Source organism: Myotis daubentonii, chromosome 5, assembly GCF_963259705.1.
Source record: "Myotis daubentonii chromosome 5, mMyoDau2.1, whole genome shotgun sequence".
NCBI classification, from domain to species: domain Eukaryota; kingdom Metazoa; phylum Chordata; class Mammalia; order Chiroptera; family Vespertilionidae; genus Myotis; species Myotis daubentonii.
In genome coordinates, this window is record NC_081844.1 from 52,925,725 (window position 1) to 52,944,067 (window position 18,343).

General features: G+C 36.9%; 1 protein-coding gene and 1 pseudogene across 1 annotated transcript in view; both read left to right on the forward strand.

Moving 5' to 3' along the window:
* The window catches only part of DCHS2 (dachsous cadherin-related 2), a 191,308-nt gene that overhangs the window by 119,882 nt on the left and 53,083 nt on the right, over positions 1-18,343 (forward strand). The window contains exons 4-9 of the mRNA XM_059697793.1: positions 6,579-6,815; positions 7,885-8,901; positions 11,518-11,705; positions 13,038-13,137; positions 13,967-14,124; positions 15,394-16,237. Of these exons, the coding sequence (XP_059553776.1) occupies positions 6,579-6,815; positions 7,885-8,901; positions 11,518-11,705; positions 13,038-13,137; positions 13,967-14,124; positions 15,394-16,237 (2,544 nt within the window). The remainder of the gene's footprint in view (positions 1-6,578; positions 6,816-7,884; positions 8,902-11,517; positions 11,706-13,037; positions 13,138-13,966; positions 14,125-15,393; positions 16,238-18,343) is intronic.
* Positions 2,076-2,187, forward strand: LOC132236376 (U2 spliceosomal RNA; annotated as a pseudogene).

Consider the following 18,343-nt stretch of genomic DNA (forward strand, 5'->3'; position numbering starts at 1 on the left):
ATTGATAATACAGAGCAAAACTTCATTTAAACCGTCTTCCCTCATCACAGCTTGGTAGGGGATTTGTGGCCTACTTCACTTTTCTTCAAAACTAACCCAAACTTTCTCATTTCCTCTCTAGCTTATCTGTGCTAGCTGGCACTTTTCCAGATTTATGCACTAAATAAATATATAGAATGAATATATACAGGGTATGGCAAAAGTAGGTTTATAGTTGAAGTATGTGAAACAGAGTTTATTCTTGTATTATTATTTATTAATCACTAGAGGCCTGATGCATGAAATTCGTGTGAGGGTACACCTTCACAGCCAGGGCAGCTGCCTCGATCCCTCCCTCGTAGCCAGGGCGACTGCCTTGATCCCATGGCTGCAGCCAGGCTTCTTCCGGAAGGTCATCTGGAAGGACGTCTGGACAGCCTTTTAGTCGATTTGCATATTACACTTTTATTATTATAGATTGTATTATTTTCCATATGAATAACTATAACCAATTTTTCCCCCACCTTGTATGTATATATAATTATATAGATTATAGTTTTTATATAGTTGATTATATAATTGTACAGTTTTATAGTTATATACAGTTATATTGCATGAGGACAATATTGAGAATTGATTAGCACATTTCTGCATTGTCACTTCTTCCTGAGTTACTCTAAAATTCTCTCTTTGAAACATTCATTAATTTGCCCACTGGTCCATTCGCCCTTTCATTTTGATGCTTCCTATATCAGACGTGCTATTCTATAAGCTTACATAGTGTGTTATTAGGCTTGTGTTTTCCTGAAGACAAGAGATTTTTCCATTGGCCTATTTGTGCCACAACCAAGACTCATGCATTAAAAATAGAGCTCTGTGATTATTGTGTTCATCTGGTAAGAGCAATGTTTTGAAGAAAACTGAAGGGGAGTGGGTGTGGCGATGTCATGGTTGTTTTCTCTTGTGGGTTTATCTTCCTGGTCTGTTTCTGGTTTTCTAAGTGTGTTGTTAATTCAAAGAATATTTTTGTAAAATGTGTTTAGGCACAGGAGAGAGATATTGAATTGAGCCTTCATTTCTCTTATTCTCAGTTAGTCGTGCTGCTTTGATGTGGCCACGAGGTAGACCACAGTGTTTTGAGTTTTAAAAGAAGGAAATACAGAGACACATTTATTAATAGCTCTTTTTCATGTATTTTTAATCCTATTTAATGAACTATATGTAGATTTTTTCTACATTGTTTGAAGTATCCCTTTAGTAGCATTAAAAAAAGCAGTTCTTTAGCCTTTCTGTTTGTGGTATTTATTTAGACATTTTCCGCTGGAACAAACATAACTTCTAATTCGGATTATTTTAAGGTGACAGAGATTACAAGCATTTGTTTTTGCAGAGTAGTTGAGCAACAATAAATTATGCTGCCTTGCCCATCATCTAATCTGTGTTTAGTTATGACATATACAAAATCCAAGTTTAGCACCACAGAACAAATAATTAAAAGGGTAACGGAGTGAATTAAACTGCCAGCCAAGGGCAGTTGTGCCTCCATGTTTAGCTTCCGTGTTGCTCGGGTGTATGGATTTTTAACAGGGACTTTAAGTAATGTAGCACAGACTCTGTTTTTCTCGATTTCAAGGGCAGATTCTTTTCTAATGTTAGTTTTATGCTCAGATTTGATACCATGTAATGATTCTCATAATTCTTCATGATTGCCACTTTTCTACATATAGAACATTCTGATATGTAGTTAATAAATTAATACCACTTCTCATTTCATAAGGGATGTGAGCCTGCTCACGCCAAAACATTCTTTCTTTTATTTGCAAGACAGAATCTAAAATTAATCACAGGCACCTAACCAGTATATGTCACTTTTATAGGAAACAAAAGCATTTTCGGAGAGTTTTCTCATTCATTTTTTCAATATAACATCACTGACTCTTGGAGATGAAAGGGACCTTACAATTTAGCTCCCTCATTGAATGGAGAAAGAAATTGAGGCAGAAAGGGATTCAGTGTCTTGCCTAAAATGCATGGTTGATAATATGGCAGACCTGAACTTGACCCATTTATAAGTTCGTTATAAATTTGGATAACTGATCGCTTCTCGGCCTTTTGGCTAAGATCAAGTGTAGTATCTGTTCTTATCAGTTTAAATTTGGATAACTGTTTTCTCTGTCAATATCAGATAGAAATTTGAATCCATTCTATTCCTGTCAGCCGCTACAACTTAGTTAACCCCGATTCATGTGCAAAATAAATAGCATAATGTCATCTATTTGGTAAATAAGTTTTTATATTCTCACAAACTGAATATAGGAAAATTATCATAAATATCAATAACCAATAAGAAAGTAGTATTGATACCCCATCGTTTTTGTCCTATTTTTTGAGATAACCACACTTACGGACTTCATGTTTGGTGAAGGTTATGACTTCGTGCTTGTTTTTGTTTTTAACTATTCCATAGCTTACAATTTTAGTAATGACTACAGATTATTTTCTAAGTAGGAATTACCATGTTGGTTAAGAACATCCCATCTTTTGTGGGAGGTTTGATTATGAAAGTAAGTATTGCTTAATTAGTAGAACATGATTTTATATATACTGTATATTAAATTTAATTAAGAGGACCTTTGTATTTAAGTGCTTTTATTAGTCAATCAATTAAAATAAATTTATTCCAGCAGTTTCCTCTTTTAAATAAAAAGTGACAAACTAAAGATAATAGCCAAACATTATTGCACATTAAAATTAGTATGCATAAACCCACACACCCAGTAATTAAAACATAAAATAATCAGTGATCTGTATATGAATCTGTGTCTGTTTTAAAGTTAACGTTGGTTCCCTGAATGGATGACTAATGAAAAAAATGAGAGCCAATTAATCACTGTACTTTGAAGTATTAAAATATAGTGTCATAAACTTAAAGCTGACAAAATATATAGGCAGAGAACTATTTCTTTTATTTACTACTTCATTATTATATATATTATGCACATTTATATGTAATATATATTATAGAGCTTCATTTTCTGGCTCCTCAACTTTAACAGACAGCTCAGTTTAAGAATGTTGGATTCAAGTAAATAAGTTTTCTAGCTTACTCTTTATATTCAAATGTAAGAAAAAGTGAATGTTTTGAAATATTCAGCATATGTAAGGACAAGCTTAACCTTAATACTTCCCTCTTCTAAGTGGTAATGTTCAAAGAAACTCACTGGTTCCTTCCTGGTCTCTAGTAGGAATCGTTTTACTATACAACATTGACTTTAAAGGCCAACTAAAGTAACCATTGGCTCGGAAGAAGCCTAGTAAAATGTATATATAGGCATTAAATGAACAGTGTTTAAGTATAAAAAGACAGATTTGGCCATTTCTCTCCCCTGCCTAAATCTTTAATGACTTCCTATGGATCTTTGGCTGAAGACCAAATCCTTGTTATGGTCAAACCAGGCCCTTCAGGATCTGCCTGCTTTCCTGTGTGTCCTTATCTCCAACAACTCCTTCCTTTAATCTTTGTGCCCCTTCCTTATACCAACTTCTTCTCCTCCTCCTCTTTCTCCCTCTTCTTCCTCCTCTTCCTCCTTTTTTATGCCATCTTCCTTCTGCAAGTACGTTACATTATTTTTCTTCTGCTGAGATCAGTTGATTGTTTCCTCTCCTCTCCTCTTCCCATTTTACATCTTTGCCTAGTTAATGACCTAAGTCATCCTTCAGGTCTCACTTTATGAAGGATTGCCGAAGGAGGTACTGGAAAACCAGTACCTTTATATCCAAATTACTAAATTGAGACTGTTTTGTGACTTAAAGTAACAAAAAGAATTTTAATTGGTTGATAGTGATTATGGAAATTGTAGGAGCTTCCTGAATTTTGACTTAGGGGGAGGGGAACAACTATTTGCACAAAAAATATAAATTTCAATAAAAGAGAAAAATAGTTTCTCTATGATTGCATTCTATGAGCTTTGCTTTGTATCATACTTGTTATCCATATTTATGACAGCCAGAGATGATCATGTCTGAAGTGGAGAAATGTGCTACATAATGATGAAGCTACATTAAGTGGGGTGGCTTATGAAGGAACTTAAAAGCATGACAGAGAAGCTTAAACTTAATTATTACAGGAAATGAGGAATGACATAGGGTTTTGAACACTAGCACATTATGGTGAACATGACATTTAAGGAAAATTACTCTGGCAGCACTGTACTAGGTGAATTATAGGACTAGAAAAGTTGAACAGGAAATATAAATTAATTAACAGAGACTATATATTAATATATTATTATAATCTAGGGATAAAGTTATGAAGTTTATACTAAGGAGATAGTAATAAAAACAGAGGAAGGAACTAATTGAGGATATTTAAAGAGGAAAATAATACAAGAATGGTGACTGGTTTATAATGAAAGATGATGAGTCACACACAGTTTCTTAATTTTAACTAAGATGATTGATGGTCCAACTGATGTCAAACTGATAAATACCCCAGAAGAATTGCCACCTAGAAAGAGGCATAGAACTATAATTCAGGTGGGAAGACATGGGAGATACTAGGATAAAGTAACTATTGGAGAACATATAAATATTTTGAAGGCAAGAGTATACAGAAGTGGTTTTTAAACTTTAGAGTAAATAAAAATTACTGGTGAAGCCTTTAAAAAATAATCCCTGGATCCTTCCCACATCTAGAAATCAGAATATCTGCATAAGAACCTGAAAATTTTGAGTTTACAAGTATCCATGGTGATTGGATGCAGGTGGTCAGGAAACACCCTTTGAGACCCTCCAGTGAATAGAACAAAGAAATGCTTAGAATAGAGAAATGCTTGGAAGTGTAAGGAGGAGGAAGTTTGAGGAGGAGATAGAAATCCCAGGAATTTTTAGAAAAGCAAAAACAAAACAAAACAAAAAACTATCATATAACCAAAGAAAAAGTTCAAAAGCAAGAGGATATCATGTGTCAGATAGATTGTAGAAGTTAAGGAGCATGAGGTTGGTGTTAACATCTAATTGCCTATCTTTCACTTGCATCTGTCTGTATCCTCTTCTTGCAGGTGTGTTTCTCATAAATATATGTTTGGATTTATCTTGAAATTCATTCCAATAAATTTTGTCTTTTAAGTAGAGCACTTTGTCCATTTATGTTTTCTGAATTCCTTCCCAATCATAGTCTGCTATTGATATTCGGTCTCATTCATGTTAACATATTTCCTCAGGTGTTCTGTGATTTTTATTAACTGTGGGCTTGCACCTTTATCTGAGAGAATTCTTTGAACCCTGGGGATGAAAGGGGGTTCCTCTGGAAAATGTGCTTCTCTTGCCCAAGTGTCTTCCCAGTCTATACCATGTTAAATTAAATTCTTGGCTTGGCAATTGATGAATTGGTTTCTTGTTCATATAGTATTGACTATCTCATTATTACAGAAGAATTTGGGGTAGATCAGCAATTGTATATATGTTTGTATATTTCGCTCTATATATATATATTCACACAGCACACACATGTGTAAAGATATGTGCATATATACATATATACAAATATATGTGTATATGTGTGTGTGTGTGTTTAAAATACATTAATGCAGACACCTAGTGTGAAGGCCTTACCTCTAAGAGTGCTATAAAATGCGACGTGGAGAAATAAGATAATGAGCATTTTCTTTTCAAAACCTAGTGAAAAACTGAGATTGGAAGAATTTACCTTGCATGGTCAGGCACTGTTTTAAAAGGCTTGGAAAACAGTTTTTTAAGTTTTAAATATTATTTTATTGATCTTAGAGAGAGGAAGGGCGGGAGGGAGGGAGAGGGAGAGAGAGAGAAACATTGGTTGGTTGACTACTGCATGCACCCTGACTGGGAATTGAACCCAGTCAGTATATGGGATGATGCTCCAACCAACTGTGCCACTGGGGCAGGACTGGAAAACTTTTCTTTCTTAACAAGGCACTTCCCTATGAGAAATGGGACTCCTGACCCTCCCTCCAATAAATTCATTCTCTGAATGACTACTATATATGCAAGATTCTAAGCTAAGCACTCTTTATAGTAGTTAACATTGGTGTAATGCTTCGACATTGACATGTAACGTTGAAGTGTGTTGTTTTAGGCTCATCTCTGTCATTTTTTACTAATTGACTTTATTGACATTACATCTGGGTGAGTGATACGGTATTCGGGCCTAACAGATGCAACACCATTTATGTTTCTCTGTTGAATTGACTTAGTTTCAAGATGCCCAGTATTTAAACTCTAAGAAAATGTTATTTACTTACTTGTCAGATTTTGGAGCATCATTTTGCAAATATACTTAAGTCTTTGTTTGGAAAGTAGATATATTTGGGTTCTCCAGAGAAATGAAACCAATTGGAGCTCTATATCTGTATCTATATCTACATTTATATCTATATCTACCTAGAAACACTCTTACACAGACACACAGAATAATGTTTGACCAAATACCTGGTCACTCCATGGCCCAATCAAGTTGGTATAAAATGAACCCTCACAGAAGAATCAACAGATCAGATGTTCGATTGCTCATCAGTATTTATTGCACGTTATCTGTGTCTTAATTCTTTCTTTCCCTTCCCCAGGAATTATTTACTTAGCATCAACTCTTGGTCATTTGGAATCTACTACACTTCTGTTGATGGTTTGTGCTCGAGATGGTGGCGGGCTCACATCTGTCGTTAATGCCGATGTCACTATACACATTCTTCAGACAACTCTGGCACCTGCTGAGTTTGAAAGGCCTAAGTACACTTTCTCAGTTTATGAAGATGTACCCGAAGACAGTCCTGTCGGAATAGTGAAAGCAAAAGAGTCCTTGAGTAAGTACTTCTTATCCTGCATTGAAATTGATTGTTGGTGCATTTCCTGTGTTTTCTTAGGCTGTACAGTCTTACATTAAATCTTCTCTTCTCTCCATGCAAGAAGAGTGGAGACCACACAATCTGTGTCTTGCTCATTGTTCTTCAACATTATTTCTATCCTACAATTTTTTTCTAATCAGAAAAGCAATAGGTACTTTTAAAAGAAAGTTTTAAACAAAAAAAACTCAATGTAAACAACATACATCTCCATATCCCACTGCCCAACACACACACACATACACACATGCTTCCAACATTTTTTACAAAAATGTATCCTAATATCTTTGTTGTCTTAAAACTATCTTTTTTTCTACTGTATAATTTCTATGTATTTTTTCTACTGTATATATTTTTTCCTACTCTTTACTGCACAACTTTACAGGTAACTGTATATCATTTTGCCTCATGATACAAAGTTTGAATGGTTTTATGAAACATTTCTCTGTCGCTATCAATTTGAATGATTTACAGTATTTTGCTAGTCTGCATAGTACTCAAGCAATGTCCTTGTGAGACTTGTAGAAGTTTCTCTGTAGGAGAAATTCCTAGAAAAGAATTATTTGTTCACAGGCCTTGCCCTCCCCTGCTCCTAGCTCCCTCCTTTCCCTTCCTCTGTCCCTTCCCTCAACTTTTGTGGAGGATATTTGCCGTTCATAGGTAGATATTATAGAAAAATATCAACATAAACTTAACTTGGCTCCCTCAAATATATTTAAAAGGCATTCAAATAATTTTCTGAATGTCTTCTCCTTTTAACTCATGCAAGAGGAATGATGACCGATAGTGAGCCTGTGCCTTGCTTTGTGTCCATTGGACACTAGCATTATCCACTAAAGCATCTTAAACCATATGTTCACTTTTCAACAGACTTTGGAGAGCTGAGGAAGATGTAAGACGTTGCATAGAATTCTCTGTAGATGAACATTAATATGTTCAGATTTCAGTGTTTCCACAGGTACATTCTTTGGGCATACAGGGATTGCTTTATTTTTTATTCCTTCTTTTTTTGTTTCCCTTTTTGATTCAGATTCCTCAGAGCCAATTTTTTACAGGATCTCCTCTGGCGATCTGCATGGAACGTTCTCTGTCCACCCGTGGCTGGGCACCATTCGAACCCGGAAGCCTCTGGATCACGAAACGCAGCCCTTGGTGGTGCTCACGGTCCAGGCGCAGCTTGGCAGCTCCCCCGCCTGCGGCAGCACGGAGGTCAACATAACTGTAATCGATGTCAACGACAACCACCCAGTGTTTCCCCAAGCCTCGGACGAGGTCAAAGTGCCGCCGATCACACTGCCCGGCACAGCCCTGTACCGCGCACGCGCAGAAGACAGGGACAGCGGTTGGAATGGATTCGTCCGATACTCCATTGCAAGCCAGAATACAGGCATCTTTTCCATTGACTCGGGGCTGGGCGTGGTGTACCTCAATGCCAGCCTGGGCGCTGCTGTGGCCCAGAAGCACACGCTCACTCTCATGGCCCAGGACCTCGGTGTTCCTCCTCTAGCATCCTTGTTCCTGCTGACAATAGTTATCGAGAAACAAGAATCGAGCCCATCCTTGATTTTTGGAAATTTGGTCTACCAAGTCGAAGTTAGTGAGTCTCTCTCACTGATGACCCAAATACTGCAGGTACAGGCCTACCCGCTTGGCCCACAGCACAAAACCTCCCAGCTTCTTTACTCGCTGGAACCCGGCACAGACGCTGCCGTGTTCGCTGTTCACCCTTACACAGGTTGGCTTTATCTGCGGCGACAGCTTGACTATGAATCCACCCAAACATATCATTTAAGAGTGTTTGCCTGGATCCCGGAGGACAGATTGTCCCAAAATGTGAGCACTTCAGTAATTGTTCATGTCCTGGATGAGAATGACAATTCCCCTACCTTCTTGCATGATGTGTTGTTTTTGAAAGTGGAGGAGAGCCCCCTGCCCCAAGGGGTAATAGGCAAAATTACCGCAATTGACAGAGACTCGGGAAAGAACGGACAGCTGTCATATTTCCTTCTGTCTGACGGAAAATTCTTCAAGATGAATCCTCATACAGGTAGCATTTTGTAGCTTCCCCTTATTGCTTTAAAATTGGAATTGACAAAACCCTAACCTTTTAGTTACCACATTAGTGCAAACATATAATTAAAGTTATAGTCTTTAGTGTATACCTTATTGATTACAGTACTGTGATTTTATTTCTAATGATTCATACTTCTCATGCCTCTCACCCACATCCTATATAATAAAAGAGTAATATGCAAATTGACCCTAATGGCAGAACGATCAGATTGACTGCTGGACCAATCACTATGAGGCACACTGACCACCTCTTGGTCCCTTCCCCCCCCCCCCCCCCCCGCCGTCAGACACCAATCACCCGATGGCGAACGGGGAACTGGGGGTGGGTGGTGGCAGGGGGCAAGGCCAGCTGTGGGCAGCTGGGGAAGATGGCCCTGATCGCAGGCCAGTCCTAGAGACTGTACCCGCGCATGATTTTTGTGCACCGGGCCTCTAGAATTACTAATATATGGCTTTTATTCTAAATTAGAGATACAATCAGCACTGGGTTGAATAAAGCCTTTTATAAAGTCTAATTTTTTACCAATCTTCTTTTTTCATTTGTATAGTCCTAAAAAGTTAAATAACATTTTATAAAATATGAATGCCATTGATGAAAACTAGAAATCAATCCAAGATTTCAATACCACTCTATTGATATATTTTCCCATTCTCATTTTGATAAGGGAACCATAGGGAAAGAAAGATATTTACAGTGATTTTTTTCAAGTTTTAATTATGAAATTAATTAAATTTTTACAATTTATACAATTTAAAATTTTAAAGTATGAATCATTAGAAATAAAATTTATATTGTATAAATTTACAGGGACTTTATTTAATCTCTGAAACCATCTACACACAAAATATGTTTATGCTACAACTCTATAGCTGGGGAACTTAGACTTCGGATAGCTCAAGTAACTTGCCCAAGGTCACAGAGCCAGAAAGATATGAGAGGAGGTCACCACTTGGTACAATTCCTGGAGACACCATGTATAACGTAGCCCGTGTAAATGAGGCCCCATGCCCTGTAATGTATGGAATTTGAATTCAGTTCTGGTTAACTTTATTCCAAAGATCCCTATTGTGTGAATTAGGAAAAGATTCCCTTTCTTCTAGCAGGTGGAGCACTCACCAGGGCACAGCGCTCTCCAAGAAGCCTGCAAGCTCCCGTTCACTCCAAGCTGGTTCTCCTCTGCAGGGCACATACCTAGGTTGGAGGCTCAATCCCCAGTTGGGGCACATACCAGAGGCAACCGATCAATGACTTTCTCTCTTTCTCTCTCTCTCTTTCTCTCAAAATCAATAAACAAATTCTCAGGTGACGATTTTAAAAAACAGTTTTATGTGTGTGTAATTTTTGTTAAAAATCATACTTATTGTAAATACTATATAAATATAGGTGTCCCTAAAAATGTATACACACACTTTGAATAATTATAAAGGCAGTGTTTATTAAAATACATTTCATTTTCAAAATTGAGCTATCAGCTGTTAAAGTGTGTATACATTTTTGGGGGCAGCTTATATAATTTATATAGTAAGCGCTGCAATTAAGTTCACCAATCCAACATACCCAAATATGAATTTTCTTTTTTTGTGTCTCATTTCAACTTCTTGCTTTGTTTTACACATCATTTTATTTGGACAAAGAGGGCAAATTAAAAAATCTTAGAAATAGCAATGTTAGGCAGTAGTTGCTTCGTTTACTTTCTCACAAATAGGTATTTTCATAAATAGTGAGTTAGTCACTGCCTGGCAGAACTCTGCAGCAGAGGACAGACTACCAGAGAGCGCACTTGGCCTCAAATGGCCTTTGACAAGAGGTAGAGGCAGTTTCAACTTTATGCCGGAGTCTCCACGGCTGAAAGGTGAGGGACATTGACTAGGAGTGAGTAGGTTCTAAACAAGAACATGTGAAATAAGGCTTGTAAACATTAAGAGTTATTTGGGAAGTCACTTTCCATCGCTACGCATATGTTTTGTGAGATAACGATAAATAACTAATTGCATATGTAAAAGAAAAACCGTAGCCTGAGGAATCTATTTGATTCTCATGGAGATAGTTCCCATTATTTTAAAGTGATGATAACCACTGCCATGTGTATAATGATTTACAGCCTACACAACCATGTTAACTTTATGATTGCGTGTTTCTGACAGCCCTAAGGAAGTAGGCTCCGAGAGATGGAGAAACTGGAACCCAGACTCAGAGCTCGTGATGCCTAAGCTGAGCTGAAGTGCTTCTCTCCTTTATTCTGCATGGCAAGGGGGAGAGGGACAGGCTGCCGTTTAAAGTCTTCTGCGGTATTACTAAGGTGCCAAGGAGTATTTTATCATTGGTTTCTATGAATTCAAGTTTTAGTTCAAATTGAATTCATAGAAATACAAGAAATGGCAACCGTAAAGTGGCATTTTTGGGAAAAACTTCAGAAAATCCTTTCAACAGGAGAATCAACCTACTCACATACATGGTCTTAGAAGTTGGGCTTTTACTCAGAGCTCTATAATGTTTGCTTTTCCTTTCCACAGGTTATTTTGGAAGTGGTTCACAATGCCAGCATTCTAGTGCACAGTGTCACCCTCTTTTGTCCTCTGTGCCCCTCAGGCGAACTGATCAGTTGGGTGGCGTTGGATCACGAGCATCAGGTGCACCATCAGGTGACTGTTCTAGTGACCGACCATGGCTCCCCGCCACGAAACGCCAGCATGGTGGTTTATGTCACAGTTACTGACATCAATGATAACAGGCCGTATTTCCCACAGTGTCTCCCTGGAAAAGAATTACACATCAAGGTTTGTGGGGTTGAAATAGCCTTGCAATGGACTTGTAGTATTCTTAGTTATTTGAGCACCATCTTGTGGCAAAAAGCATGAATTTATCAAATCAGTCATGGTATGGCAATGCATTCTTTTCTAGAAGACCTAGAAATTGTGCATATGTCCAAAAAAAAAAAAAAAACACTCATCAAAAAATAAAATGGTTGTATGTGCAATTTGAGATCTCATATCCAGTTGTTTTAGGATTAATGTAGTTCTGCCTTTTGTATACAAACAATGATTCCCCATTATCAGCAATGCTCAGACAAGGATTGTTTTTCTTGTAACTTGCATGCATCTCTTTGTGCAGAGCTCCTTATGAGTGACTGATACACATGTCTAAGATGGTTCATTAGAGATAGGGGAATAATCTGTAGCTCTAAAGTGGAGAGACACATATCCAGAGATTATAAAAGCTGATCTATTGGGGGCACATGCAAGAACTTCTAATTATAGTTATATTATCTCATCTTTTTTTATTCCTATGTTTTTGTATATTTTACAATGTACATAATAAATTAGCATATTAGTTTACACACACAATTAATTAATAAGTGTATCTTGGAGGTACTCAGATTTTTTAAAGAAATGAATAGGTTGTATGAATAAAAAGTTTGGAAGCAGTAACTCCCAAATAATTAAATTGGACATTCAAATTGTGCTCAGATATGCATAGGGTATTTAGGAAGCTAATAAGTTTAAACTCATCTTCCAAGTCCTTATTTAAAGAAAATTTTACCAAAGCTAAATGTTTTGTCATTATGATTTTAGTCATGCCATTAGAATATCCTGTGGTTTCCTTGCACAGTAAGACTTTTAAATATGGAGTTCAACTCCACATGTTGATTTCAATAGTCTAGGAAAGTTTCTGTTAATTATCTCTCCTGTGTGAGGTATGTTTCCTGAAATAAAGATTTATGTTTATCTTTAGCATGTTTTCGACCTTAACAACAACCTTTTAAAAAACGTCCTGAGAAGGTGATGAATGAAAAGATGCTAGAATCCTTAAAATACACTTAAAATCCAAGATTGTTTAGTTATTTTGATTTCCTTTTCCGCCCTCCTCAGAATTAGTTGAAAGGCTGTAGATAACTTGTTTAAATTGAGTAAAATATTTAAATTGTAACGTGGATTCTTTTCATGGGTTTACACCCATATAATTTTTATATGGTAGACACTAAAATTATATGTGGATTTTAAAATAGTTTTTTAAATGCTTAGTAGTAGTGTGTGCTTTCACTTAAAGGTCATTGCTTTTTATTTAAAAAATTTACTGAGAAATTTGTAAGCCGTTTGTTTTATTGACAGGTTTTGGAAGGTCAGCCAGTAAATATGTTGGTGACAACTGTGTTTGCAAAGGATTTTGATGAAGGAAACAATGCAGAAGTTATATATTCAGTATCTTCAGGTAAATGTCACTACCCATAGAGGATTATGAGCGTTTAGAATTTCCTCTTTCATTTGTCGACTATCTATCTCCTTCTGTGGACATAATTAACATTGAAAATAACACCAAATTACAAACAAAATACATTTGTTATGGTCTAGAACAGTGATGGCGAACCCATGACACGCGTGTCAGAGGTGACACGCGAACTCATTTTTTTGGTTGATTTTTCTTTGTTAAATGGCATTTAAATATATAAAATAAATATCAAAAATATAAGTCTTTGTTTTACTATGGTTGCGAATATAAAAAAATTTCTATATGTGACACGGCACCAGGGTTAAGTTAGGGTTTTTCAAAATGCTGACCCGCCGAGCTCAAAAGGTTCGCCATCACTGGCCTAGAATCACCTTTATATTCAAAAAATAATAGAAAAGTTTAGTGAAAAGTTATAGTAGTTTTTTTGTGCCCTAAATAGAAACCAACCGACCAATCATCCACCTTACATGAATAATTTTCAATAAATGTGATGTGCAAATCAATTTTTATTGAAAGGAAAGTAGCAATTAGTGGATAACAAGTGGTATTAATATAAAGAAATATGATTTGAATAATAAGATCCATGAACCTCTATGAAGACTAAATATTCTTACAGTTAAAGTAAATCACCCCTAGAAAATGTCCTGTTTCCTCTGTATGTTTTTAGTGCTATTTTTTTACGTTCATTTTCTCACAGAGCTTAAGGCAAATGCATCTTCCAAATGCTCAATCACAGATGTATTTGGATTAGTTAATTCTGATTTCTGCATTGTCAGTTAACATTAATTTCCTAATTTTTGTGCATGTATAGAAGATAGATCTGATCACTTCAAGATTGATGCCAACAGTGGTGAGATAAGAACAACCACAGTGCTTTTGTATGATTATAGACCCTCCTACAGGATGACTGTAGTTGCCAGTGACCAGGGAGTGCCTCCCCTTCAAGGACAGGCAGTTATTAACATTCAGGTAATGTTCTGTCATCGTCATAACATGTAGAAGGGTGTTTTAAGGGTCCGTTTGATTTTTGTACAACTTTATAGAGTGAAGATACATTCAATATATGAATACTGCTTTTAGAGAGCACTGCAGATGTATGTGTGCCTTTTTATTATCACTAGAGAAATTACTAGCCTCAAATAACTTTTTATTTGAACTTTGCACAGTTCCTGACAAGATATGTACCTTCATCTTGTACAGGCATTAATGTTGCTTTATTTTAATAAACAAAAAATGTCTTTACTTTTTTCTAATTGCAAAGACTTGGTAAATTTGCAGAAGTAACTTATATGTAAACAAATGGCCAAATAATAAATCACATTGTTTTTTGTAATTTTTAAATTTAGAAAAGTCACTTGGGATCCATATTCTAAGGCTTTACTTTAATCAGAATGTGAAAACAAGTTGTGGGAAGTCTTCTTAGTAGGAAAAAATTACATCACTGAGTCAAAGATAAGATAACTGTGCATGGCTATTTTTCTTTGCTCATGCACATGATAATCTGTAATATTGATACTGGTATGTATAAAAAATAAGAAATATACCCCAAATAATTCTTTATTGATTGCAGATATATATTTAGGAGAAAATTCTATGTCAAAATTCCTCAAGTCTCTGGTTTTAGATAAACAAAGACACATGATACATAAATGTACACAGATGTTGTCATTATGTATATATTGGTCTCTAGCATTTAAAGTAATTTGGAGAACTACATATTCCACATTCTCATTGAAGAATCACAAGACTATAGTTCAGCTTATCAAAATATAGCATAGCCTCACATTAGAACCAATATATCATTTCCCAATTAGAACAAATGGGAAGTGGAAATGTACTTTCTCATCTCCTAGATATTATGCAATTTTCAATCATCAGAGGCATACTGGAATCTATAATAATTAGACTGGACATCATTCCAGATGTCATTCCAACATCCTTCCGGATGAAGCCGGGGCCAGAGGGAAGCCCGGGTCCTGGCTGCCTGCTGGCGGCCAGAGTAAAGCCCCGGTCCCGGGTGCCAGAGGAAAGCCAGTGCCAGGGGAAGGAAGGCCTACTCTTGCATGAATTTCTTGCATCGGGCCTCTAGTTATGTAATAAAAAATAATGCCACCAATTACCATACGTATTTCACACGGATAGAAGGGATTAGTTTCCAAAGTAACATCATCACATATACTGATTCAACTGTTTAAAAAAATACTCCAGATTAATAGCTCCTTTTAATTCTTATTTCAGGTGATACCACTATCCAAAGGGAGAGCTGCCATTTCTCAGAATATTAGACATTTAGTTATACCAGAAAACTTGAAGCCTGCAAAAATAATGAGCTTGATAAAGTCACCTGATCACTTTCAACAACACCAGAATGGAAAGCTACATTTTAGTATCGCTGCAGATGATAAGGATGGCCCCTTTGAAATCGACAGCTCAACGGGGGACTTGTTCCTTTCTAAGGAACTTGATTATGAAATGACATCACATTATCTTTTCAGGGTGGTTACTAAAGATCACAGCAAAACTCCTCCCTTGCATAGCACAGTCTTCCTTAGCATTGATGTGGAAGACCAGAATGACCATTCCCCATCTTTCCAAGAAGAGTTCATTGTGATAAGCGTAGAAGAGAATGTCCCTGTAGGAACTCTGGTACACGTCTTCAATGCCAAAGATGGAGATGGCAGTTTTTTGAACAGTAGAATACAATACTTCATTGAATCCCACCACCCTGGAATCAGTCCATTTCTCATCCACCCCTCGTTTGGCACATTGGTCACTGCATCCCCCCTCGACAGAGAGAGAGTTCCTACCGTTGTCCTGACAGTGACTGCATCCGATCAGGCTGTGAATGTGACAGACCGGCGACTGAGGTCGCTGATGGCCAAGGTAGTGATTTTGGATGTAAATGACCACAGCCCCACTTTTATGTCTTTCCCCATCGCTCATGTCAAAGAGGATGCCACTGTGGGCTCCTTGGTGCACCACGTAACTGCTCACGATCCAGATGAAGGAAGGAATGGAAGAGTAACATACAGCATTCTTTCAGGAAATGAAAACATGGCCTTTATGCTAGATGAGTCATCAGGTATTTGTCACTGTCAATTAAAGCCTCTGACCACTTGCTTACGTTGATCCTTTTCAGTTTCCTCTGTTAAGATGATGGTTCCAAATGAATGGGCTTTAAAAAAATGTTACTTGATTTTGTGTTTAACTTCTATATGTGATAGGTACAGAGGTTGTATTCAGAGAACCAACTGTAATTGGCCCGTTCGTTGATATTGACTATGATTTATAACTAGCTTACATTTCATGAGATGAATCTACAGTAGCAGCAGACTTCTTTGCTCCCATTGTGGGTAGTCACAGAGTTGGAGATGGTGCCAAAAGTACAAAAAGGTAGAATATGACTAACCAACAGCATTATTCAAAGGCTTTAGTATGGAAATTTATCTTTAAGATCATACATCATACAAACATGCTTTTGTAAATAGTTGGAATTTATTTATTTATTTAGTAGAGGCCCAGTGCACGAAATTTGTGCACGGGTAGGGTCCCTAGGCCTGGCAGGCGATCAGGGGATCAGGGCCAATCAGGTTCCCCACCTCCCTGCCTTCCTGCCTCCTCCTTCCCTCACTCTCTCAGTGCCCCTGCTGGTCGCCCACCATGTTCCATGCCACCCCCTGGTGGTCAGCGCACATCATAGCGAGAGATCGAACTCCCATTCTCCCAGTTTCCCGAGGGGACACTTTGCATATTAGCCTTTTATATATATAGATTTTAAAGAGAGCAACATTGATTTGTTGTTTCACTTATTTATGCATTCATCGGTTGATTTTTGTATGTGCCCTGACTGGGGATCAAACCTGCAACCTTGGCATATTAGGACGATGCTCTAACCAACTGAGTATCTGATCAGGATAGAAATAATGTACTTTTAAATAGTTGCATTGATTTGGATATAAGACCCTTACTTCTCACGTCAAGTGTACCATTTTTTTCCCCAGAAGCATTTATTCACTGTCAAGTTCTCTGTAGAAATGTCACTAACTGCTACTTTATTTGTCTTGTTATTATGACATTGCCAATTAACATCTACTAAAATTTCTGATGTTGTGTGATGTGTGAAGTGTCATTCTTATAAAACTGGAAATGAACTTCTCATGGTCTGATTTTCAGGAGATACTGAGGAGATGGATTACCATCTCAACCTCTAAAAATAGTCATTTCTGCATGAGCCTTAGAAAAAAAATCTCAGATGTATGCCAATTGGCCCCTCCATTAATAAGACCATAATTTGGAATGGGACTGAATGTGTAGGATTTGGAAGTCATGATTATAGTCTGGCTATATACTGCTGAAAAATTTTTATCAAAATATTTATTGAATACTGTACATATGGTTTCTTTCTGAGGCATGTGTGAGCATCACCTAAAAGCCCAACTGACAGAGAGATAGTCCAGACCTGGTTACTGATTACTGTTAGAGCTGGGGTCTCCAAGGACCTGTTTCAGTGATGCTTAAAATGTTTTCCACAATGGCTAAGGAAGGTCTATTTCAGATTTTTAACGAGGATGGATAAAATTAGAACTGTGTCTCATATATAGGCCTCATGAATCTTGAACAATTGCAGTGGCTGTTTCAGTTGACACATTTTTCAATGACATAAAATGATAATTGCTGAATGCTTTCATGTGAGATGGGCTATCGTTTCTCTCACGGGGCTCATATTTCTTATAATGATTTTTTTCAATGGCTTTTGGCTCTAAGTAATTACTGGAAAACTGTTATATAAAAATGAAGCAGTAAACCTCTTTAATTATTTGAAGAAAAGTTCTTATAGGATGAGCATGTTTTTAGAGAAGCAAACAGCAATCCTAAAAGAAAAAGTGTGATAGTTGGACTCATGGGAGCTATATGTGTGCACGGCTTTTTAACATTTTGCTTCCATGAGTTATATGCTCCAATGGCAATCGGATGGAGACACGTTTTATTCATAAAATTTGTTGTCTGAGTTATAAAGTCTGTACTATTTTTAGTTAATAAAAAAGATAGTTAACAGAGCAAGTAGAGGAGATTATAAGTCTTTAATAAGTTATTTAATAAGGCTAAATATATTAAGCAATGCGGCTGTACTCATTTTTTGTTGTTACTTGGTCACTTTAAACATGAATTGTCATTTGACCTGAAGATG